Source organism: Manacus candei, unplaced genomic scaffold (genome assembly GCF_025592945.1).
Source record: "Manacus candei isolate 608988 ecotype Guabito, Panama unplaced genomic scaffold, ASM2559294v1 h1tg000007l, whole genome shotgun sequence".
In the NCBI taxonomy this organism is placed as follows: domain Eukaryota; kingdom Metazoa; phylum Chordata; class Aves; order Passeriformes; family Pipridae; genus Manacus; species Manacus candei.
The window spans coordinates 368,334-394,615 of NW_026138055.1; the positions used below are offsets into that span (position 1 = coordinate 368,334).

The following is a 26,282-nucleotide window of genomic DNA, read 5'->3' on the forward strand; positions in this document are numbered from 1 at the left end:
CCAAAGTCCCATTTAAGCAGTCTGGCAGCATCTGAAGATCCCCTGGGTTTGGAGTGTCTCTGGGAGTCCAGATCCAGTGCAGTTCTTCATAACCTGGAAAACCGAGTACAGCTGCCCCCAGCCCTGGATGTACTCCAGGTACCCCCTCAGGGTAACTGGGAGGGCAGGGCACTGCCACAACAGTGGCACAAGATGGTCTTAGACCACTGCAGTTCAAGGTGCTCTCACGGGTGGCACCTAAGGGAAAACTAGGGAAACTATTGCCAATAGCACAGCCATGACAGAGCAATTTTAAACATGTACAGAGGTACACACTGAAAAGACATTAACCAACAACCTGTAGCAACTTGAATCCTTTTTATCCAGAATTTAATCCAAACTAGAAAGCCGGTTTTTTCTTCAGAAATAAAATCACTAAGTTATCTTTTACCTCCTTATCCCTCTTGCCACAAAAGAGGAAGAGTAAAAAGTTGTTTGTAGATGGTTTGGTTTTTATTCTTTTTTTAGGACATTTCTGAAGTTATGGTGTATCTCAACAATGCTGGATATTTTCCAGTGTAAATAATGATATAGTCCTACTGGGTGTCTGTCCTGCTCTTAACACCTGAGCTCTCCAGACATCAGATTTCCCGGAGGGCTAGAAGCCTCCAGTACAATTCCCTTTTCCCAGCTCATACATAAGTACCAATCAGGCAAGCAGAAGATGACAGAGTACTTGAACTGCAAAGGCTTTAGTACAGGTTTATGTGTTAGAGGGAATCCATGTTCTCCACCCACAGGAGGACTTCTGCTGAAGAACAGATCAACCACTAAACCTGTAACTAAGTGTGGGGACTATCTGCAGGATACCGAAGCACTTAAAGAAAAAACCACCACCAAACAGATCAACCAAGGCTATGGTAAACATTTTGTAAAAGATTTATTTAAGTATCATTTATCACAAAGAGGAAAATACATAGAAGATTAGAAGCATGCAACCATCTTCCACATTTCTATTTATTTTTCTTGCATTCACAGCATGTTGTAATAGTACTCCTGTGCCATCTCACTTCTTCCTCAAAAATACTATGTTTCAAGACATAGGATAACCAACAAAAACACAATAAAAGGGAAGATAACATATGAGAAAAGTGCAAAGTAAAAAAAGTCACGTATATACCACATTCAAACCCCTCCCCTTCCAAAAAACTGATAAAGGCAAACTGTCATTTTGCTGTACGATCAGATTGTCTTTATGAACTACTTTACAAAAAATTAATATAAATTAAGGGCATGATCCTGCAGACACTTATAATTGTAGCTAACTTCAATCAGAGTGGCTCAGATGGTATTATTAAAAGCCACAAGTTAGTCACATGCATAAGTTCTTGCAGTGTAACGCCCTAAGGCAATAAAATGTTTAAGAGCATTAAGGAGAACAAAAATTAAAGCAAACAAAATCACTCTCAGATGTGTTTTGCTTAGTAAGTTTATATCAAACATATTTTAAACAGAACAGTTTGCTCCTAAAAGCCCTGAATATTTCTATTACTTAAGCAGTTTTGCAAGATTAAAAGACAAAACCCCCAGGAAGCTGGTACAGATGTTAATTAACATAAAAATTGCTTCAGGCAGGTATGTAGGGAGGTGGAGGTTCCTTCTCAGGCATCTTCACTGCCATTTCATAGGTTGGCAGAACATACTAAGAAAAAGACATTTTGAAGTGATTAGTGCAGAAGGTTTGAAAATAAGAAAAAAACAGAACAAAAACATACATGCCCCATCAGCAATTTAATCCTCTGTTGCAGGCAGAAGTTTTTAAGAACTTACTGCCGTTTCTAGTAAGCAAATGAGGAAGTGAAAGAAGGTGCAGGAGCAGTTTAGTGCTCTGTTGAGCCTAACCCTGGGTCATTCATTCCACCCCACTACCTCCTGGCTTTGCAAAGCAGCAAGAAAGGTTTGGACTCATGCAATTAAAGCTTCCCTCTACTAAAACAAAAACATTCTAGGACTTCTCTTAATTAACCCTCTTATTTTAGGCACCATCAGAATGCAACTGAGAAATAACCCACCAAAAAATTAGCTGCTTTACCGTTTTTAATCTTTCCAGTCTTTCTTTAGAAAGGTGCACAAGGTTTGGAAGCATACAGGAATATGGTGATTTTCTACTTCAAAATTAAACAATGCTGATTCCTTTTATCTGAAACAGAGGTTTTACCTGTGGAGGAGCTTCAAAAGCAGGGTACACAGCGATCTCTGGCAAATTTCTGTTGCTGATGTATTTATAGCAGTTCCATACACAGTTAATTAGATATGCCTGAAAGAAGAGAGATTTCTCTTTTTAAAGACCTCATATGCATTGGTTGAGTCAGAAATTAGATGTTTGATTACATTCCTATGACAAAAAGGAGCATAAATCAACTTAGGCAATACATATCTGAGGAATGGTTGCTATTTCACAGATCTGGCCACATACCTAACCTATTGCTCCCCATTTAGCTTTGCTGTCACGGTGACTCAGAGAGTATGAACCACACAGGTTTTAGCAAAAGAATTCACAGATTCATTCAACTAATCTCTGTCAGCCTCAGCAATGCTAATCAAATTAATCCCCAACTGGCTCATGCTTCTGTGGATCTCAGTCCAAACCTGCCAGTAGGAGGAGGAGGAGAGGCCAACAGTACAATCCCACTCATCCCCAAGGTAGCACTATTTGTCCAACTAACTGCCAGTGTGAAGGAGAAGACTCAAATATACAGCCGGGCTGGCAGCAAAGTGATGGCAGAGCAAAGCTGGTTGGACTTTGAGTCAACACTGACTGCTGGAGAAAGACATGCTACCACGATCTGATGAGGACTTGGGGTTTATATTGTGTAACATTAATGTTTCCCAATCTGGCAAGTTAGCACTTGGTCATACAAAAAGTATCGAATTTCCCAATCTATACCAAAATCTTATCTACTGTATTAGGCTTCTGCTCTCCCCAGTCAGACATTCCTATTGGAGAATATATAGATAATTAGTAGAATTATTTTTCGTTACTTCATTTTTTCTTAAATGCAATCTGAATGCAATAAAAGAGCATTATCAGGGCAAATGTACATTATCAATTCATTTCTCTAATATGATTTGTCTGCACAAGAGTTTCTGTAATTCAAATTAATGCCTCTGTACTTAGATTCTCAAAAAGAAAATAACTGGTAATATCACCCTTCATTAGGAAGGGAGATGCAGTTCTGAATTAATTACGCATTTCCTCATTCTGTCATCTTCCTTTCAAAACATGCATCCTGGTTTGTTAGGCACAGTGAGGGATTTTAAAAGTTTTGTTTAGAAAATTGTATGCTGTAACTCAATATTGTTTCACCACAAGTTTTATAACAAATATTAAAATTATCTTCACATAGGCAAAAAGATGTTATTTGAAGCCATTATGCATTCTTACTTCCTCCTAAGGAAGGGCAGAACTGCATAAACATGCCCCACTGCACACACACAAGCTAGCTGAAGACACTAGTACACAAAATATTAGACTTAAGTCATACCATAACTGAACATCCCAACAATTCTGCTTAGAGAAGTTCTTATCTCAGCATTAAGAAGCCAGATGGGTTCTGAATTCAGCACTGAGAATTAATGCAGATTGACAGCATCTTAATATTTAGCAACTCTTGAAACAGACATATGCTTAAATTTTACCTTACCTTTAAAATGATAAATAAGGCAAAGAACACCAGAACAATAAACAAGAGACAGCTGGAGTCCAAGGAAAGAAGGTCATCTTTGTAAGGGAAATCCGGCTAGTCAAAAAAAAAAAAGGGGAAGAGAGAGAAAGGGAGAAGATAAGAATGAACACTGCAGTCAAATATGATAGAAAAACATCCAAACTTCACACCAAATGAAACCAACTCTTGTGTAAACTACTCCCCCAGAAACAAAAGGTTCTGTTTCTCACTAGTTTCTTCTCTATGCTCCCAAAAGCACAGCATTTATCCTGCCTCTATCCTGCAAGAACGGGTCACTACAGCACTGTCCGTGCCCATAGTCACATTATCAGTCTCACGCTAATAAAGATATCCACAAAACTTCCTTTTACACAGTTCCAGCACAGAATTTGTACTTATGGTCCTCTACAATTCTTTAATAACTTAGTATTAATTACCTCATGGCAGTCCAACCTGTAACATACATGTGTGCAGAGCAAAAAGGTAAAAAGTTGTCCCCAAACTTCAGAAGAGCCAAACAGAGAGCTTCTTCAAACTTCAGACTTCACTTTCCCTGACTACAGTAACAAACACCAATCCAACCTTGTTTTTAAAATTACTTTTTTAAACATCTGCTTGATCAGATCTAAACACCAGCCAGAGTTTGTGCTCCTTGTTAACTGACAGTGCATTCTATCCACTGAGTCTTCTTGCTTTTAAATTACAGGCAGTGTTAATGAGAACTCCATTCAGTTTCCTTAGAAAGTATTGTTGCAAAATAAGAGCCACATAGAATGTAAAAAGAAAACAATCTCAGATTCCATCCCATAATGCTGTAGGACCTTTCCTACACTTTTCCTCCCCTTCTTTACCAAATAAGGGCCAATACATTTTAATCTGCAATAAATTTGCCATAGAGTCCTATTGCTTAAAGGGTTACAAACACCCTTTCAAGTCCTGTTGTAGCCAACACAGTTTAAACCAACAATTCCCATCACAATTCTTTCTTTATTCTCCCTGGCTTTCCTTTGGCAATGATACCTTTGGCCCTTCCATCTCTGATAAGCTCCCGTTCTCATAACCACCCATGGTTGCTGCAGGCTGAATTCCTCTTTCTTATGCATGGGAAGGGAACTGTAGCTCAGTCACTGATCCAATTAAACCAAACCTGAATTTCAAATGTAAAATATCGACTTGAGCTGAACACTTACCAACTGATCCAGGTAATCCTTGATTCTGGGCAAGTAGGTTAGAGAGCTGATGGCAACCAGACAACTGAGCACAAAGTCAAAGAGTTGGTAACAGAAAAATGGGATCAGCCAGCCTACACGATGCTAAGAAGAAATAGAAAAAACCAGCAGCCTGTAAGTTATTTAGTTAAAAATTCAAGTAGCAAGTTTAAAACCAGGACTATAAATATACTTACAGCAATGGCACCATACACCATCATTGCACTGATTGTGAACATGAGGAGGGAGATGGCAAACAAAACGCAGGCATTTTCTGCATTAAAAGAAAAACAATAAGCATCAGTACTTTCCTGGAGTTGTCTCACTGCAGTTGACAGGTACCCCAGCTCTGTCCATTACTATGATCTGTTCTCAACTAGTTCATCTGTGCAAACTAGCAGCAGCAGAATACAGTAGCTCAGATCTCACCTAACAGAAAAAGATCTGGTTCAATAAAACCGAAAAGTATTTGGAAAAATCCCTCTGCCTTAATCAGAAGCCTGACTAAAGCTCAGACACACCAATTACAAACCTGACGTAGTTTGATAGTAATGCACCATAATAATGCTGATTTGCAATATGTGTCAGTGCTGAAAGTATGTGAGTAAATAACTTTACAAATGGAAAGAATCTTAAGCGAAGCTAACACAGTATCAACCTTTATACTTGAAAATGGCTTGGTTATGTAATTCGGTCATTGGCAGTGGGAGCAGTGCTGCTCCTTCAGTAACACTAAAGAAAACAGGAAATCACTGTGTGGAAGGTATCCCATTATTTACAAGAAAAGGCAGTTGAACAGAAGCCAATTTGTAGGAAAATCCAGGACACTCGTGGAAACTGCATGATAAAGATTCTCCTTGTGCATCACAGTTACTGATGACAGAAGCACAGCTGCTTTCCACGAGTTAGATTATACTTTTCTCCTTTTTTAAACACAGAGAAAGAAACCAGCTTGAGAGTCTACAGATGTGGTAAATGAATGTTTTTTAGTAATATTGAAGCCAAACTTTTGTGGTTCTCATGCTTGGAAAAGAGATGATCTGAGAATACTTTCTAGTCTGAAATTGATTTGAAAAGACACTATAGAAGTACTTATGTATCTAATTCAGTACAAGATAATATCTACATACATAGATGGCATCTAGAAAGAGCCCCCCCCGCCATCTGAAATGCACTGTGTTGATCAGACCTAAGTCTCAGCAGTCACCAACAAGTGTGGTTTTCTTCTGAGAATTTATTACTCTCAATATTCACATGCACAATAAAACCTGTAATATTTCTTCATGCACACAAAACCCTCTAGCCCAGAGGACAACATGGGAAATAAGAATCTCTAAGTTAAAAGCATGTGACAGACATTTTACACTAAAGAGTGAAGAAAGAACCTTCAGATGCATCTTTCATTCATATAAGCTTAAGGCTACCAAGTACACCAACATTCGTTACAGAACACAGGACATTTTACAGACATCTGCTGTAATTTTACTTAATATCTTGGCTTTATGAGGCATTTGGTCCTTTCTCCCGCTCTCATTTCATTACTAATAAATGAGAGTTATGGTCACAGGTCAGAACTCAGGTCATGAAGACAACACAAAATGCTCAAAACCCACATTTGTGCTGCACTATTTATCCTTTGCTCCACTGGATCTAACCCTCCCTAAATTTTCATATAATACAACAGCCTAAGACAAGGCACCTTAGAAGTGCAATACTAAACATATTTCTGCACGTTTAAAAAGAAGAGAAGCAAAATATATGCACAAGTTTACAGATACGATAGTTAAAAAGCTGGGTCACTACAGACAAAAAGCTTGACGCCAATTACACTTGTACACATCATACACTCAATAACAGAGTGAAATGTAGGCTTAATTCTTCTCATGATGCTTTCTGTTTCACTTCTTCTGCAGGTCAAACTTAAAGAAATACTTTGGTTTTACTTGGTGTCCCAATTCTTCCACTTTTCTTAGAAAGACAGCATGGTTTTCTTCTTAGTAAAGTCATACAGAATAGCTCTAAGCTCTTTCCTTAAATCGACAAAGATCAAGAAAAATTCTCAAAGAAAGTCTTTAAAACTGTTTTCTGCTGTTTTACTGAGACAGCAAAGATAGTAAATGTTCATGAAGAAAGCAAGTTAGATATGTTCCACACATACTTCAAGAGTCAAAGCATTATATGGCCAGGAAATCTTCAGAAATCTTATCATCTGAGAGGCTTAGGCATAATATGAAGTAAAAATAATATTCCATGAAGTTCTTTTTATTCTTGTAGAAGAACTCAATCTCAGAATAATTTAGGAGAAGTTCAAAAAACAAGACAATCACATTTAAAAGCTCTATGCATATATTACACACTAGTGTAAGGCAAATCCTTCACAACACTGCTTTATTTTCTAATCAGCCAGTTGAGTTATGGACCTACCAGCCATTCTCTCGGAAGCATAGTAATTTCCGATGACTTCATACTGGATATCAACTGTTGGCACTATATTTGGATGAGTCACTTCTACTGTCAACAAGATGCCCATCAGCAAGTTCACCACCTGAGAGAGATCACAGTTACCTCAAGGTTATTTGCATTGCAACAACTAGGATCATCTTAATGACACACTAATAATCCTTTATTTCAGTTAGAAACACACTCTTTGCTTTGCCTATATGTGGAAGAAAAAAAGAGAGCCCAACTTACAATGAAATTTCAAGCTGATTTAGTTAAATCTCTACCAAAACAACCAGAAGAGCACCAGACACTTGCTAGGGTTAAAGAATCACAACAGAATAACTTTACAAATTAAGGGGATGGATAACGTTTGTAGGGATTCAAATGACATAATTAATAATATTATTATAATAATAATTAAAAGAGGTCAGGACACAACAGCAGACACAACAAGACACATTTGGAAAGTTTCTGCTTTCTGTCACAAATTGAGTTAATTTAACCAACAAATAAAGTACTAAGTTTCTGCCATGTTACAGCCTTTACAGAAGCTGGGGAGAACCATCTCCCTCCCCTTCCTAGAGAATTTATTAAAACCTCATCAGTCCTTATCAGAAAGGCTACACGAAGGAGAAAGGCTACTACAGGAGAAGTAAGAAAAACCACACACAAAGATTGAACTGCAAAATGTGTAAGCATTCAGCACAGGTTGTGTGCTCACCAGTCCTTCTCCTCCCTCATACTGCCACTGAAGACTACTTCTGTTACCCAATTTTGGTACATACCAGAAATGTCTTCAGTAAGAGCTCAAAGAACCAAAAGTAGCTTAAGCCTCTGTAAAATTGCCTTCAGAGCATTTATAACCTATTCAAGACTTACAGGGGCATAGTTTCTGTTACTAATATCTGGAGAGACATGCCAAAGGTTGCGTAACAGAAAAAGCCATGATGGTATTTTCGAGCTGCAGACATTTTCCAATCAGTATTCAGTACAGTCACCACCACCAGCAGGATCTTTTACAATTAGCCTCAAAAGAAAAACACCAAACTGGTTTACAGTTTCTCACAACTTAAGAATATTTGCCAGGGATTTCTTCTTTTACTGGCCTGGTTCCAGGAGGAGCAGTGGCAAGTCTATGTACAATTATTGAAGCTTTCAGTAAGGAAAAAAGCTGTTAAACATTTCCCCCCAAGGTTTAGAGATATCGTGGTGATAAGCTTGCTTGCACTTTCTGCTAAATACAACTTTCATGATATCAAAGCTAGTCACTTCGTAGAAATGCAACTTCATCATACATTACACAAACTTGTTAGAATTTCCAGCTACTTTGAGTCACTTGTATACTCCATTTTATGCCTTAGAACATAAAATACAGCAGCTAGTACAGCTGGTAGTGAAAAAATAAGTTCAACCACCACTATCTTTAGCCTCGAAACAAGCATATTTTCCCCCTCACAGGACACTGCAGGGTAAACTGTCAAGTTGCTCATCTGTCACTTGTCTACATATTTTACTTTGCTTCACCACTGGTCACATGTACAGAACACTATAATCTCTCACCTGTTTAGTCCTTCTGTATTCTGGCTTTCTGCTCTCAGTTCATTTTCAACCCTTCCATTTCCTCCTCTCTCTGTGAGAGAACTGAGGGTATCAAACTATATGTTGGAAAATACCTTCCTGCTCTAACTTGTTTTAAAAAGCCAGTGTCAAGGGGCAGTTGAAATGTTGATCTCTACTTTACAAAACACAAAAGGACATGTTCAATTATAGCTAAATTATTTACTGTTTACACACAGTCATAAGTTTAACTGCCATGATAGGCTATCTGCCTCAAGAAAAAGAGCAAGCAGGACTTCAGTTACTATAGAAGTACTGAAGAACTCGAATGCCTTGGAATTTTGAGACCATAATTCCACATCTATCACTTTTTTTTCACCCTACCCACAGTCCAAATTTAGCATACAGAAGTTTTCAGTAATTTCACTAGTTCCTGAGCACAGTTCAAAGTATTAAAGATTAATTTTCTCAACCTGAAATGATGTGAAAGGAAATCAGAAAATAGTCATTCAAAGTACAATCTATTAGAATCAACGAGACAGAATAAAAATAGTAACTTAAAAACAAACAACCCAAACCTCTGCCACTTAACACCCCAGGGTTTCCAGTACTCCATTGTTGCTGTTTATGAATCTGTCACAGCACTGAGCAATTCATCACATTCGACATATGGATTTCAATTAACAGCTACAGAGCCAGAGCCTGTATTTTAACTGCTTCCACCCTTTCACAGAAGCTTCATAATACAAGAACACAAGGCTTGTTTCAACTTAACAATCAACGTAACAGGCAGCAGGAGTATGGTCTGGACTGCAAAGCATCGCTAGAGTTTGTAAGTATATACCCACTGCAAATCAAATGTACGTTCACAAATGTCTACATGGAGAAGAAGTCGGAAAAATATAAAACTTGTGTACGCATCAGTTTAACATGAGGATTGAAAACACCACCACCTCTGCCTCAAAAAATCCCACCAATCTTGACAAGAGAGCACTCAATGAACAGTGCGATGTTCTGAGATAACACCTCAAATCCCAGCAGGCCCCATCCTCATCCTTTTTGCTGGGAAATCAAAAATAATAATAAAAAAATTTGCAAAATGCATGTTCAAACTCTTACTCAAAAGGTGGTTCAATTAATACGAAAACCCCCTTAATGTAGTTTTGTAATATTTTACATTTTATATTTGGGATGGCTGAGTTTAACACAGTTTGGTGTAGCCTGTATCAAAATTTAAAAATCAAAAAGCTGGTAATCATGTAGAAAGTCAGCATTTATTACACAGTGGTAACAGAAATATTAGCTCCCCATATGATTAGAACTCAAAAGACAGTGGGGCTATTAAAAAGCATTAACTTTTTAATTAGCGAGTTTCACCTCCACAGGGTACACTTAATGCCTTATCATGTAAGTGCTTCTCTCAGGAGGCCTGAACATGAAGTCTAGGTTTTCCCAAGCACTCAGACTGACTTGGACAAAAACAAAAACTCCTACTTATAATTTGCTTCTTTCCTTTTATGAGGCAAAAGAGGTAAATTGCCTTGCACTACTATACTTCATTTTCCTTTCACTTTTCCAATATTTTTCCCTAAACTTGCTCCCAAATTAAAAAAAAAAAAACAACAACACGGAGTTTCTGATTTGTTTTGGTTTATTATATCGAAATAATAAAAACTGAAAAAGAATTATTTTAAATAGGGTACTTCAGGGCCTCTAGCACTGTCAGTATTAGATTGGGACCAGTTATATTCCCTGTTTCTGTAAGTCTTGTTTAGTGAATAAACAACTCCAGAGATCCCCCCTCAGCCTCCTGCTGACCAGCAGCAGTTGCATCACTACCTCCATCGCTGAAGTTTGCTGCCAGAACGCACCAGCCCCTCCCTCCAAAACAATGCTATTGCTTTTAGACTGTTTATTGAACTCTGATCCCATTTTTGCCAGTGCAGTGTTCGTGCTTCCGGTTTCTGGGAAGCACTGTGCCTAATATGAAAGTTTACAGGAAGAAACAAACTTCAAAGCCACACGTTTGCAATTACGGAGTGAGGAACAGGACGTTTCCTTCTCCTTCCTACACAGAACAGCAGTGGGTGTTGCGGAGCAAACCAAGCTCTATCAGTCCTGGATCTCAAGTACGACTCCACTGGAAGTGTCCTTAACTTATCTCTTTGCAACTGCAGCGTTATTTACTGATCACAAACAGCAGCAGCCCTTAGACTGAGGCGTGCTTAAGACACTGATCACACAGCATCAACAGCAGACATTTTAGAAGATAATATCCTTGTTTTCTCTGGACTTGCAGAAGCACTCAACAAGAACAGTGATACAACTGTTTTAGTGAGATGAAAACTTAATTAGATGCAAGACTTAAGAGTATGCAAATAAGCAAGGAATATGAAATGCCTAAAGAAATGGTTACATAAGATAACATGCATGTATTAAGTAGACAAACTCTTATCTTAATAAAACATCTGGAGTAGATTGTTATAAGACTCCATTTTATGTCTGGTATCAAATTCCCTCAGTACTGCACTGCACGGGAACCCAATCTATCCAGTAAAGAGCAAGACTTTCAGTAATACAAACCTATTCTTCAACTAAACATTGTCCCCCAGCAAAAAGCTACCTCCTTCAAAACAACCCCAATAAAATACAAAAAATACAAACAAAAAACCACCAAACCCACAAACCAAAAAACACAAAGAAAGTTATTATTACTTGTCCCACTGTAACTTACAAGCAGAGATTATTAAGTTGATTTAGAAATACTTCTCATGAGAATCTGAAAGACTAAGTTAGTGCTATATTTAAATGGTGCATTAATTACATTTCTAAACAACCTGACATACTCTTGACCATTTAATTTTTTTTAAAGTTTGTGAGCAGACAGATAAGTCTAATTTTCACTGTCCAAACAGTACTTTGCCTTCAAAAAGGTATAAATTATCGCTGAATTCCGATTTAGAGCATTAGGCAAGACCACATAAGACTTCATTGAAAGACCTTATTTCAGCTCAAACAGCCAACAGCTGTCATACTTAAAAGTCCTCACCTCTTCCCAGGTCACAGCTGGGAAGAACCGGATAAAAATTTTCAATGCACAGTTTAACAAAGCGTTTAATACATTTAATATAAACTTCTTTTCTTATAGAACAACACAGCTCTGAAGCACTTCGTGTGCCCCCTACGACCCTGAACTCAACTCTATTTTTCCCTCCAGCAGACTGACTCGTTGCACAGATCAAAGCCCCGTCCGTCCCTGGAGCAGCAGCCTCATGGGCGCCCGGCGCACTTTTCACCGTCCCCAGCATGCATGCAGAAAGAACAAAGAGGAGCTGCAGCCAGGCAACAAGGCGAAACATAAGCACAGTAAGAGAGAGGTAGCAGCTGGAAGTACTACCAGGTCTGTGGCCACGGAAACACATCCCTGTCCTCCGCCCCCAGCAAGTTCCTGGGTTTACAGACACTCCCGCGAACAGGAAACGAAGTGGGGAAGGCAGCGAGGTGCTTCTGTTCTGTAACAAGGATCACTGTCTCCCTACTGTTAACGATTTGTGCTTCTCCTTGAAGTACCAGAAGCACATTCTTGAATTCCATCCATCAGCACGGGGCAAAACTTCCGGAGGTTTTGCAGGTTTCCAAAACAAGTCCGATTCTCAATATTACAATGGACATTTATTTTTCTATTTTAAATGACCTAATAACAGAACCTAATCAGCACCATGACATTTTTTCCAATTTCTTCTTGAAAATGAAAGAAATATCCTTTTCCTAGAGTTTTGTTACATTTCCCACCCCCTACCTTGCTTTTTCTTCCAGTCCTCTCTCCGGCCACTTTATTGTTTGACTTTACATTTTTTTGCCAATCAAAGGACCAAAATGCATAAAAATAAAGGATCTCCCCATACTTGCTTAAGATAAACCATGAACTCTCCAAACTCAAATCCCCATGCCTGTAAAAGCAGTTTCTGTGCATGGCTCTTTCACATCAACCCGTTAAAATTCAGCATTCTCTATTTTTTTTACAGTCTGGGGAAGGGTAAAGGAAAACACAGTCTTTGGCTACAGCTTCAGAAAACAGAAAAGTTATGATTCAACTTTTGTAAACTATCCTCTCATTTTTACTGCCCGCGAGGGGAAGGGGGAAGGAAAGATGAAGAAATAACTTCAATAAAGGGGAACTCAAGTTGGTAACTCAGTTCCGTTTAAGGGAACTAAGGGAAGTTAGGGCTCCAGGCCTTTAACTTGCTGGTATTGTTTTCACGCTTCTATTTCACCCTAGTTCAGAACTATCTCTAATATTTCATCTTCATCATCACCGCTCTCTCTTGGAAAGAAAGACCTCACCAGGCAGAAAGCAAAGAAGTGTTTTGGGAGCCAAATTTGCTTCCATCGCTTCTCAGCCCCTGTGCTGAGAACACCAGAGCATGGAATAATCGGGAACTTCCCCTGTTAGAAAGCTCTTCGACAAGCAAAAGAAATGCTCATTTTGGACACAAGGACCTTCCTGTCCGAGCTTATACACCACAGCTAATCCTCCTATAACACAAATTCCAGTCTCCTCCAGCTCTCCTCCCTTACCAAGGACACGCTCAGTGCTGTTTAAAAGTCTCAATCCCTCCAACACAAGAATGGCAATATTAACACAACCCCTCCGAGACCCAGATTACAACGCTCTGAACTTTCCCTTCACTTTCTTTTTCCAAGTACAACAAGGGAGGCCGCCGAGGGACAACTGGGCTTTGTAAGGGAAGGAAAAGGGACTCGAGCCCCGTCGGGTGACCCCAGGAAACCCTCTCGTCCAGCTTCCCTTCAGGAAGGGAACAATTCTCTGGGGGGCGGGGGAGCCAGAGCTCCGCAGCCCCTCGGGAAAGGAAACAACTCCCGGGGTGAGGGGAGCGGGAGCCCCTCGAAAAAGGAAACAACTCCCAGGATGAGGGGAGCGGGAGCACCCCGGCCCCTCGAGGCGGCCACGCGCGCGATGAACCTCCCCCCACCACCACCACCACCTCCCCCGCGCACGCGCGCTGCGCGCGGGCCCCCCCCACCGCCGCCGCCGCCGCCGCCGCCGCCGCCGCCCCCTCGCCCGCCGGCCGCCCCGGGTACTCACCATGTACCAGGTGCCCAGAATGATGGTCCCGGTGCGCACATGGCAGCAGCCGCAGCAGCGGGTGCTGTAGAAACGGTCCCGGCTACGCTTGAACGTCATGGCGGCTACACAGAACTCCGTCCACCCACCCCACCACCCGCCCTCTCCAGGCAATTCCCGAGGCCCGGGGCCGTAAAACCCCCGCGCGCGCGTCACCGCGTGCGCTAGCCAATCAGGAGCCGAGAGGGGGTCGCGGGGCGGGTCCGCGTTGCCGCGGCAACGGGTGACTGGCGGCACCGCGGACCAATCGCACTGGCCTCCGGAGTGCCGCCCAGCGCTCACCTGCGGGGGCGGGGCTGTGTCCGCCATTTTGGGTCCAGCCCACCCATCCCACAGCCCCTCGGGCGGTGCCGCTCCCTGCGGCGGATCCGGCGGGAACACGGTCTGTCATGCTCGCCCGGGGCACGAGGGGCAGTTCTCCGTGCTGCGCCGGTGTGGGGTGACCGGGCCGAGGAGCTGGGGCTTGGCCGCCGTGCAGGCAGCGAAACCATAGGGGTGAAACTGTTGTCCAACGACAGCGCGGTTTCCCTCTGTTCTCGGTGCTGGTGAGGGGCACCTCGAGTACTGTGTCCACTTTAGGGCCCCTCACTACAAGAAGGACATTGAGGTGCTGGAGAGGGTCCAGAGAAGGGGGGTGAAGCTGGGGAAGGGTCTGGAGAGTAAGTCCTATGAGGAGCGGCTGAGGGAGCTGGGGGTGTTTAGTCTGGAGAAGAGAAAGCTCGGGGGTGACCTTATTGATATATACAACTACCTGAAAGGAGGTTTTAGTCAGGTGGAGGTCGGTCTCTTCTGCCAGGCAACAAGTGATAGAGAGGATGAGAGGACACGGCCTCAGACTGTGCCAGGGGAGGTTTAGACTGGATATCAGGAGCAACTTCCTCACAGAAAGAGTCATTAGATATTGGAGTAGGCTGCCCAGGGAGGTGGTGGAGTCACCATCCCTTGGAGGTGTTTAAGGAAAGATTGGTGCTTAGTGCTGTGGTCTAGTTGACATGGTGGGTTTTGGTCACGGGTTGGACTCGATGGTCTGAGAGGTCTTTTCCAACCGAATTGATTCTGTGATTACGGGGCAACCTTTAATTCCAAAATAAAAACCAGGAGTAATGTCTCCTGGTCCTGGTTTGGGCCAGGACAGGCTTACTTTTTTGCAGTAGCCTGGAGGGGGCATGGTCAGGACATGGAGGTTATTCTGTACCTCCTTACAGGTTATTCTGTACCACCTCGTGGCATTGCTGGGGGCAGGGAAAAGGGACTCTCCGTTTCAGGAAAAGGCGCTCGTTGCAAGGGAAAGGCAATCTCACTTTCATGAAATGAGAATTTTTTTTTCTTATGAATAGTTTCTTTTCATATACTCTCTGTCATTACTATTGTTGCTATTCCTGTTAGTTTTCTTATCTTGTTGCTGTTTCCAGTAAATTGTTCTTATCTCAACCCATGATCTTTGCATTTTGTACCTCTAATTCTCAATTCCATCCCACCAAAGCAGGAAGGGGAAGAGAGAGAAAGAGCACAGAGTGCAGTTTTTGGAGAGCCTCAGTGGGGGCACTGAATTGGAGAGTACCATTTCTAAACCACAACACCTGAGGAGAGCCTGAAGCTTTGAGGTACTGCTAACGTCCCCCAGCTTTCACTGAAATTCAGCCAGTGCTGTAGAAGATTTGCTATTCTTTTGCTATTCTTTTGTGTTAATTCCTTGGATTAAGTAATAAGATTATACTAAAATCATAGGTCATAACAGGGAAAATAGAAGAGGTGAAATTCAGTCCGCAAAGGTGCTTTACTTTGTTGGTTAGTCCAGGGCCCTGTTGGTGAGTGGGTAATGGGAATGTTTCATTAGTCCCACTGAAACCTGCAGTTGCTGTGCATGTTAATGCACATATTAATTAGAAATAACATGTATAAATCCAAGTGCTGTCTTTGTATGTGTACCACACGTACAAAGTGGTGTCCCCACCACTTAGACACGCAGTCTCTTGTTCCCACATGGAGAAGGACCTATAAACTTCCCCTGACCCAAGGGTTTCTGCAGACCTGAGCTGTTGATACAGAAACACACTGTTTATTTTACTCCTTTATGCGAAACTGCAAGTATGTTCTTCTTGGCAGTGTACAATCAGTTTGAGACACTCACAAAACCGTAAATATTTGCCGTGCATATATACACCAAGATGTATGTCAGTATTAATACTGAGCTTTTTCACCCTGAACAATGAGAAGGTAATGATAGCGACTGTGCTTGTCCTTTTGATATATGCCAGATCCTACAATTAACACATTTTAGTGTTTTAGCTGCTTAACCTATTTTTAAACATGAGCTGTTGCTGAGTTGTTTGAAATTATTTACTTAAAGGCTTTAAAACTGACCTTTTTATTTTAAATCCCCAGTGTTCCGTAATTGGTGTTTTTCTTCCTTAGGGCATATTTCATTTTTGAATAAACATGTTGTAAGTGCTGCTAAGACTGCTGTAATGATCCTATTATAAACTATTGTTTGTTTCTCTAGTACTCCTAATGTTCTCAGCCCTGTGCACAGATGCCTTAATTATCAACACTCTGATTTAATGTAGCGAAAAGGGACTAATTTTAATCAATATACATGCATCCATGTAAATAAATAGAGAAAGAATGTGCATTTTATTGTAATCAGTCATTTAAAAAATCGGTTTCCTCACAGATGGCACATTGGGAAGCCTAAGCCAACTGTTCCTGCTGCATGCATGCCTGAATTGATTACATTGTTCTGTGGAGCTCAGAGACTCTCCCTCCTGTTGGTCTGGCCCTGTGTGAAACAGGAATTCACAGTACTAGAATGAGTCAGAAGTGAAAGCCAGAGCCGCTCCCCCGAGCTTGGACATCAATTTGGAAACACCTAGATCCCACTCTCAGTCCAAATGGTTTGTGAGGGCAAGTGTTCCAGCTAAGATCTTGCAGTTGGACACTTTGCCTTTGCTTGCATCACTGGCAGCTCTCATGTCAGGCTCAGATCTTCAGGGCTATTTTCATGAGATGAAAGAAATCTTAATTAAGTGTTCATATCTTTGTCAGCCAGACTCAGAATAAAAATTGATGCGATTCCCTTGAGCTTCGCTGCTTGTTATACCCTGCAGACAACAAAGATACTGGGAAGAATAATGTGAATCTCATTTAACATCACAAAGAAGCTTTCCACAGCAGGATAGACTGATGTGAAACTATTGAATGGGCATAGAAAAAACTCTCTACTTTCTCTTCCCTTAAAAAAAAAAAAAAGAAAAAGAAAAGATTAAAAGAGTATTTTGAGAATGATTGCATTGTTTCCTGTACTTGGGGAAAGAGAGAATAGGTTAATGATTTTAGTCCTACCCTCTGTGAAAGATTCCAGTTCTTCTCTGCCACAAGCAGCCCAGATGACCTCAGGCAAGACACTTCCTTCTAGCTGATCCTTAATTCTCTCCTTTTTGCTAGTTCAAAGAGGATTTGTGAGGCTAAATATATAAAAACTGAAGGGCTCATCTTACAGCCATGACAGCCAGAGCAAAATCTTGGAGACGGAGAGTACTGGTAATAAAACTTTTCCTCAAACAAATAGCAAAAAGACCTTGGCATGCAGGACCAAATTCCCTCAACAGTAAGAGCAGGAAGCAGATCTGCAAGTCCAAAGCAGCTGCAAAAGAATGATTTGGATTCCTTTACTAGCATGATACTTAACTCTTTCCTCTCAGCAGGTAGGGAAGGTATGATATCACAGTGTTCCTCATTAGCCAGACTAGTTAGGACTTTCAAAACCCATGTCTAGACAGGAGATTTGCACTTCTGTCTTGAGAGGGCCTAGCAATGTTTTACCAAATACAAATTAGTTTTGAATAATCATATCTGAATAAAGTGACAGCAGAATAGCTAGGATCAGGTAAATGAGAGACCAGGCTGCATTCTCCTTCAGCTTCTAAGTTCAACACTCACAAGATGTCAAAATCATGGAGCACTAAGGCTGTTTTCTCCTGATTTTTGTAATAGCACAATCTTTCCCTTTTGTGCCGTTCTTCAGTCTGTCCTTGGCTAGGAGATGTTGGTTTAATGCTGTCACCGTTACTTCTCTGCACGCACTGTACTATTGCCAGGATGGAAATATTTTGAAGGATGAGATACGGTTCTGCTTCAGCATTTGCTCTGTTGTGTGAAGGGAAACCTGCAGATCCTGAGCTGATGACCATATGTAACCTCCTCAGGCAGAGTTCATATCAGTTTATAATGAAAATATTATTATTAATATTAATATTATCACAATTGGGGTTGGGAGACTGAGGCGTGGTGAGATGAGCTGATTTGACCAACACTACAGAGGTTAATCAAAGTTGTAGGAACATCAAGCAAGTCCCTTGTGCACTGGGTTCTTTACTGGGGAATAAAAGGTGCAGTGCAGGACATGTTGGAGCTCCTTCTTCCCCAGTGGAAGTCACTTAAATATAAGGGCAGTAACAAGTTACTCCTATATTTTTTTCCTATAGCTGTATGCGTCTGCTACTCTGCATTCTAAAATTAAAAAAGGAAAAAAATGAGGAAAGGTAGCTTCTCAAACTCGGTTATTTTCCACACTGAACAACCATTTTTAAATTAAAAAAGCAAAGATTTTCAACATCACAGAGCAGGTAATATCTTTACATAGATACTGCAATATGTAACACCGTATCCCTTCAGCAGAATTTAGAAAAATCCATAGAACTGTTGCAGAAGGTGTGAAAAATATGCAGGCTAAGATCATGGATTGACTTTTTGCTTCCTTAAAAGATATAAGAATGTACTAAAGTAAAAGCAAAGCATTAGCATATCAATGAGGGGAAAAATCCCTCAAATAAATTACTCAGAGGGAAACTTTGCTCTTGGTGACTCACACAGTGAAATCCTAGATATCCTGAAGTCAGCATTAACAAATTTTACCAGCATTTTTCTCCAAGATGGATTCTGCTGGAAGAAAACAATGTAATTTGGAGAGTCAGTGGTTTCTTGTAAAAGAGGTAAGAAAGTAATAAGAATGTGTCACAATGACTGTTGTGGTTATTGAATTTACTCTTGTTTACTGAATTAATCAACATCACTTTGGGATTCCTAATGTAATATTCCAAGCTTCTATACTATTTGTTCTAGTTGGTTGCTGTTAACAATATGAATTATCTTTTACCAGCAAGAGTCAGTTTAACTCGGTTCCAAACCTTTTAAACTAAAGGTTAGAAAATCAGCTAAAATATGACAGCATGATGTAAAATTTCTCTAAGCACAAGACTGTGTTTCTGGGTGACTTTCTCTGTGCTCAGGTTTTCTGAATCTCAAACATTGAATAAAAATTCTCATCTTCATTTAGAGAATCAAAATCTGATAAACTAAAAGAGCTGTGGTTCATTTATAGCAGCCTCCACACAGCTGAGGAGCTATGAAAATGTCTAAAAATAACGCGATCTAAAATGGTACTTGCAATTTCAATATCTCAGTGCTTTCACATCAACAAACAGTGAGTGCTGGAAAGGGGAAATGTCCTGTACTCACCAACAGCCTCCCCCTTCCAGCCCTCAGCCCGGCCCTGCCCTTCCACGAATCTTGGCAGGGTGAATAGGATGAGCCTAAGGACCCGAAGGATACCTGTTCAGGGAAGCAGGATGTTCCCTTCTGGTGGTAGTGATTTCTTTGCACATTGACTCTTTGACTGGGTTTGCAATTTGAGATGCCAGCAAAGATTTCCAGGAGGAACACAGATGAGTTGAATAAAGCCATTTATCACTTGTCTCTGTAACATGCACTACACAGAACCAAAGGAAAATTGTGCATGCAAAGAGAAATTAAAATTTGATAGAAAATAAAGTTTGCCAAGTTTCTGATATTCTCTTGATGGGACGATAGAGGGGTCAATTTATGTCACAGTGGCCGTTTCCCCAAAAGACACAGGGAGTTTGTTTCTGAGACCAATGCATTACCACATCCTTTCAATACGGGAGGACCTTCCCTTTGCAGATGAGAACATCTGTGAGGCTGAATGTCAGGGATGGCACATGGTGCAAAGTTCAAGTTGCCTTGAAAATACCCCTGGGTCTGATTCAGTATGATCACAGAAGAGGGACAAGGTTTCCTCTATTTGATCTTTGTAGCCCATGACTTCAAAACCCTCTCTCCTCACAACGTCCAGCTACCCTTAGAAAATGTGAGCATAATAAAGAAATTATTTCCTGCCAGACAATTAGCATATGTACCTGCTCCTTGGCTTGTGCAGATATGTCGGCTGTGCCACCAATCTGCAGATTGGGTGGAACCTTGATAATTATAGACAATTACAATGGTCAGTTATGGAAAATTATGGAGCAGCAGGCCAAATTCCTCTCTGCGGTTGCCCCACTTAACCCTGGCAGTGTTACACACGTTTGCAGTGTGAAGCAAAGCTTCAGACTCTGCATCTGCATCCTGCTGTCTGCTTGTGAGTAAACACAGCTTTGTAGGTCAGCAGTTCATCACTTACAGCATCAACCACATCTTAATGCCAGAGATACGATGGATTCTCCATGTATGGGTAAGGCCCTATTATTAGGGATACAGCCAATCTTTCACCTTCAAAAGGCTGCCCACAAGAAAGAGCATTATTACAAAAATAGAGTAGATTGAGTTTAAGCGAAAGTGGAAACTTTAGGCCATATATTTCATCATTTGCTGCTGGAACAATTAATTGCTTTCTCCTAACCAGATCATAGATGTTTCCCAGCCACACTTCAGCCCACCTCCCACACCATGGCTGCACCAGAGGCTTGATTTCCAGCTGCTGGGCTATTTGCAGGCACAGGGAGAGCTTTTGGCTGCTCCTAAGGCATGTGCCTCTGAAGCAGCTAATAAATTGCTTAGGGAAAAGGCAGGGGGAGCCAGCTGAACCTGGCCCATGAACTGAAAATTAAACTACACTGGGTTGATGAATGACCAGAGAGGCTACTCTCAATTTACTCTTCTAAGGGATAACATTCAGCTATAGCTCAAGCAATGCTTCAGCTTGTTGGAGGGATGTTGAATCTTCTGTGAGGATTTACCCTAGACTCCAGCTAGCAAAGATCGGAGACTAGGAGAATGTGCACATCTAGCAGATTCATTTAACCCTCCTGGAGCCAGAATCAGCAGAGCAGGCTGATAATCTGCACAGCCTCATAGAAGAGAAGGGGAAACATGTTTCAAGAGCACAGAAACCAGGGAGTAACCTGAGCATGCGGTGGTGAAGGAGTGTTTCATAAGGAACTCAAAGGTCTGCTTTTCAAAGCATCTGTGAAGGCAATTTGATAAGCTGTGTGATGGTCTTTTAGCCTCTGAGGACTGGGAAGAGAAAGAATGGAAGTTGACAGCAGTTGCTGAGCGCTTTGTGTTTGTTTTTTTTTTTTTTTAAACTCAGTTCTCTCACTTTAGAACACTTTCTCATCACTGAGAGCACGTGCAGCAGTGGCACTGGGAGGTGTAGTGCAGGAAGGCTTCTGGCACTACCACAGCCATATCAACCAAGCAGAACCCAAAATACCCTTCCTAAGTGCTGACAAAGCAGATGAATCACACAAGCAGGCTATACATTGCCACCCAACTTGCCCTGAAGAGTGCTTTTCAATTATTGAGGAAAGCCTCCAATCAAGAGTATTTAGTCGTAGGAGTGTATTTTCTTTGCCTACATTAGAATAGGGTATTAAATAATGTGCTGCTCTAACAGCACTATTGAACCCTTCTGTATTACTCTGATGGCTTCCCATCTGTGAAGCTGCAGAGCCAGAAGAAAAATGCAGCTCTCCAGATAGCACTGATGTCAGTAAGAGAGGTACTGATGAATTTGACAGAAAAGCTGGATAATTTAATCTGCTGCTGCTTGTCATCAGCACCATAGTCAACTTGGCAGTGTTACAGGTCTTCATTCTTTTTTCATCCCAACAACAGAAGAATGTCATGAGGATTTCCTAAACATAAAAGGGTTCAGATGAAGGAAATCTCTTAAAAAACATTTATAGTACCTTGAAAAAGCTTAAAAATGAAATGGTTTTAGCCAAAAACACATGCTCTCACTCACACACATACAAATTAAATAAAACTGTTCAAGAGTGCGGGGCTTTGGATAAAATTTTTCATTTTTTTATTATAAAAACAGTGACATTTGAAGTCCTGAAACATTGAAATAAAACAGTTACAAAGACATCAAAAAGTTTGCAAGCAGATATAGAGAAAAAAGCAGAAGAATTTTTTTTTGGAGATGATAGAGGTTATATTCAATGCTAAGCAGAGACCATGGGCAACATCCTGGCCCCAATGAGGTCAATGGATGTTTTACATTGGCTGCAGAGATAGCAGAACTTTGCTTATTACCCACATACTCATTAGCACATCTTCTAAACCCTTGAACTTGCTGTACCGGCTCCTCCAGTGAAGCCATGTATTTTCGTGTTATGCATCTGCTCCAAACCAGTTACTTTCCAGATAAAAGCCCTTTGGTCTAGTCAGTGCATTCATACACTGCCAGTGTTTTCCTACACTGAGACTCAAACACCAAGACGGTGGGCTGCTAATGGTATCAGTTAAGATTACCCCTCCTCTGCCTTTCTGAAACAATCCTGCTGTGCTAAATTTCAGAGCACACAGCTAACTACCCCAAAAATCACAGCACAAGAGATCTGCCCTTTACCATATAGTAGCTAAACTCTAAACACAAATACATTACTGCAGTTAATTGCTTCTCTGAAGGGTATGGCTGCTTTGACAGCTATGTAACAGATGAAGGCCATCAAGGTAAAAGTATTGAGCTGCAGGTAAAGCTCAGATGAGTTGGGATCAGGGACAGGGTGGCTGCCATGGCAGAAGCACAGAGCTCTCCTCTGGCTCCATGATGCAAACAGGAGTGCAGCCGTGGCAGTGTAAAGCCACATCCCTGGTTACTCAGTATCCCAGTGAAATGGGTTTCACAGCATCAGCCCAAAGCCTACAAATGTGCACACATTTAACATGCATTAGTAAAATAACCTTCCCACACCATCTCCAAAGGCAGAGTCGAATGCAGATGGAGATTTGACAAACACTCTCTCATCCTTCGAGGCAGCACTTCTGGGATGGGTCAAGTCTGAAGAAATCCTCCCAGCTACCACCAAAGCTGCAGCTCCTCTAGGGATAAAGGGCTTCTGCTTTTAGTGGTGTCAACTCAGCATTGTTTATAAACCACAGTATTCAATTGTAACACATTCTCTCCTCCATACTATGAGCTCTCTGACAAGGAGAAATACACACTTGTCAATAAATACTAAATTGACATTTTTAAAAATTTCATTCACAAATTTAGTTTATATTACAATATTCAAGTAACAAAATGATAAAAACTTCCAAACAACATGTGAAGAAAAATGTTTTTAAAAGTTACCTCAGTCTATTATAAGTATGAATGCAACATGCTTGGACATACAGACTTTAAAATTTAGCCCACCAGGAAATCCAAGGAGAAAAGAAGGTTTAGACCAGCTTTCCAAACAAGTTTAAAACCTCCTTTAGAAATGTTCCCTTGTGGAGCACGCTAGTCTGATGTGGGGTAAAAAGTATAAATATGGCAAGGTATGAGGCAAAGTCTGACTATAGCAGCCAACAAGGATTTAAAAATATTTAGGAGGTTTGAGAATGATCCATATTATTCTCCCCTTGTCTCTGAACAGTGCTTCCTTCTGTACATTACTAGCCTGTCGATGAGTATCTCTGCCAAAATGCAAGAGGAAGCCAGACTAGCTGGTGGATCCTCCATGGGACCACAGTACAACCACAGTCAGGTACAGCCCAACTATTTCTACAATGGCATATAACACTACAAGTTGACAAACAACATGACAGTGAAAAACTGAAAGGACCTAATGCAACCAGTCAAACTCCATTCAACACCTTTTGACCGAGGGCAGCAGTTTGCAATGAACAGCCACTCTGTTTCAAAACCACCTCCTGTGCACAGCCTGCTCACTCTCTCCGTTCTCTCACACACTCACGCTCTCTGGCTCACTGTTCCTCTTCTCCTCTTCCTCTCACTGGGAGTCTCCTGAAGTCTCCCTTCGCTTTGGGCTCAGTGTGGCATCGCAGAAAGCAGAATCCTTGCAGCTCATCAGTATGCCTGCCCCATCGGGTTGTCACTCCAGCAGCTGCACAACTCCCTCAAGTCTCTTTCTTCATTTTCTTCCTCTTCCTCCTCTCCTTTTTTCCAGATACACCTGCCATACACACAACAGGGGCCAGTGCACAAATGTTCCATGTGCAATCACATCCCTAAGAACTGTTGGCTTTTTGCCTAATGAAGGGGATTTAAGGGTTGTTAGATGTGTTTAACAAGGGCCACCTACTTTTGAGGGTAATCCAAAGTCATGGGGAGGGCTCTGAATGTTTTTAGTGGGCTCTGACTCACTCAGACACGTTTCCTTCTGTTTTGTGTTGAAAAAAATAACTGTCACTAAATGCAATCGTAGCTTTGCTCAGTAACTGAGAGGAGCAGGAACAGGTATTTGTCACAGAAAAGCCTCTGTAATACCGAGTAATGCAGAGGCTCTCAAAGAATTAACATATACAGCTAAAGGAGAAGCATTTTGCATATTCACTTAAAAATGCATTTGTGAACACTTCTCAGATTACATATTATTCTGAAAATTCATCAGATGTGCAAAAACAATCACTTACCATTACTGGGTGAATTATTAGCAACATCCAAGGATTTTTTGAAGGAAACAGAGACTGCATCACTGCTATAGTTTGTAGATATCAAGTCCCTTGGGCCTTCTTCCATTCTTGTTTGCAAACCTTGCTGGGGTTTAATTGAAACAATATGCTTCACTAAGCATACGAGTTAAACGAAATATATGCAAATACAGAATATGAGAGAAAATGTCATTATTGGCGGGCATTTAAAGAAACTGTAGGACAAATTAATTTTTACATGTTAGAATATTCCTCATGAGGCATGTCCTCAACCTACCTCCTATTTATTTGTTTTAGAGGACATTATAGTGTTGAAATTGTCTTTAATTATGATTTTTCCCCTTGCTTCCCCCAGTGAATGGAAGAACAGCAAGAAATATTGAGATGAAAGTACTGTCACTGTGTAGTGACACTGAAGAGTAAAATGAGCCTCGTGTCTGCTAAATGTCCAAAGTCCACAGGAACACTGGATGTAGCACAAGGAGTGTGATGAGCAACTTTGCGGATCTGGCTTCAAAAGTAATTTCATTTTTTTTTGTCCATCTCTGAAGGATGAGCTTGCACAGCAGCAGACACCAGCATTTGGGGCTGACATACAACATGAGCTTCTTCTGGCCTCCATAAACATGCCAGAAGAGCAATGCTGTCCTGAGGAGTCTGAACAGCACTGTTAAGATTATTCATTAAGGTACATACAAAGCTAAACCAACTAATTGGTTGTGCAAGAGAGCAAGTAGCCTGGCAGCACTGTGGGAACTGATGGACTGGCTTAATGACTATGTGGATTGTGGTCAGTTAAAACCTTTTTGCTTAAAATGGGAGCATCTGGAGTTCAGGGAGCAAAATTGTCCTGAGGATCATGAGAGACCACAGTGGGTGTGACAGGAAGAGAAATGATAAAAACAAAACAAAACAAAAAAAGCTGTACAAGTCCAGAAAAACATATTCTGTGACAAGTGAATGAAATACAATTAGGACATTTTGTGGGATTCACCCTTGCATTTCTCATTTCACAGGACAGCAAGGACATTACAGCCAAGGGCTGCTCCAAAATCCAGTCAACACTGTTCCTTTGCACTTCCCATCCCCAATGAACTGACACCCACCACAGCCTTTTTCTCTTGCACTCTGAGACATTTTTCTCTCAATAAGCTTTTCGGTGGTATAACATTGGCCTCTCTTTATCTTCACTGACTTTCGGGAACCACCTTTGCATTACTGTTTATATCTCTGGATGACCTTCAGCTACAGATAAAACACAGCTCAATTGTACACTAAACTTGGAGTGCATCTGGCTTTAATCATGGAAGAAAAAATGCCTAGGCAGATGCGTTCCAAGTTTAGTGCACAACTCTCTGTACTTAAAATCAAACTGTTTTGCAAATCTATTAGGGAATACCATGTTGCAAAACCCCGGGGTTCACTGTACTCACACTTCTTTTATGGGAAGGCAGGGAGAAAAGAGAAGAGGAAGCCAGAAGATAGAGAGGAAGAAAAGTCTCCCTTGGGTCACAACATCCTAACAGAGAAGACATACCCCTC

At 41.1% G+C, this 26,282-nt stretch overlaps 2 protein-coding genes and 1 long non-coding RNA gene across 7 annotated transcripts in view; 1 reads left to right on the top strand and 2 right to left on the bottom strand.

Annotated features, from left to right (window-relative positions):
- Positions 1-900: 900 nt before the first annotated feature.
- Positions 901-14,381, bottom strand: LAPTM4A (lysosomal protein transmembrane 4 alpha). Of its 2 annotated transcripts, none has more exons than XM_051810670.1 (7): positions 14,019-14,381; positions 7,337-7,457; positions 5,110-5,186; positions 4,895-5,017; positions 3,684-3,779; positions 2,198-2,296; positions 901-1,065 (listed from the first exon to the last, which is right to left on the bottom strand). In XM_051810670.1, exons 1-7 carry the CDS (start codon positions 14,364-14,366, stop codon positions 1,057-1,059), a joined length of 873 nt encoding a protein of 290 aa, XP_051666630.1. In that variant the 5' UTR covers positions 14,367-14,381; the 3' UTR covers positions 901-1,056. The 2 variants fall into 2 exon arrangements, with proteins under 2 accessions (XP_051666630.1, XP_051666621.1); XM_051810661.1 differs by having other exon boundaries at positions 901-1,681.
- On the top strand, positions 14,375-26,268 carry LOC127481543 (uncharacterized). 4 transcript variants are annotated; one of them, XR_007908245.1, is made up of 3 exons: positions 14,375-14,716; positions 15,541-15,661; positions 16,732-17,138. It is a non-coding gene; the product is annotated as an uncharacterized LOC127481543 (long non-coding RNA). The 4 variants fall into 4 exon arrangements; XR_007908247.1 differs by having other exon boundaries at positions 14,375-14,664; positions 15,544-15,661; XR_007908246.1 differs by having other exon boundaries at positions 14,378-14,602; positions 15,544-15,661.
- The window catches only part of LOC127481320 (protein LYRIC-like), a 29,810-nt gene continuing 25,675 nt past the window's right edge, over positions 22,148-26,282 (bottom strand). The window contains exons 10-11 of the mRNA XM_051810486.1: positions 24,723-24,846; positions 22,148-24,262 (exon numbers count right to left, since the gene is read on the bottom strand). Of these exons, the coding sequence (XP_051666446.1) occupies positions 24,207-24,262; positions 24,723-24,846 (180 nt within the window). The 3' untranslated portion in view covers positions 22,148-24,206. The remainder of the gene's footprint in view (positions 24,263-24,722; positions 24,847-26,282) is intronic.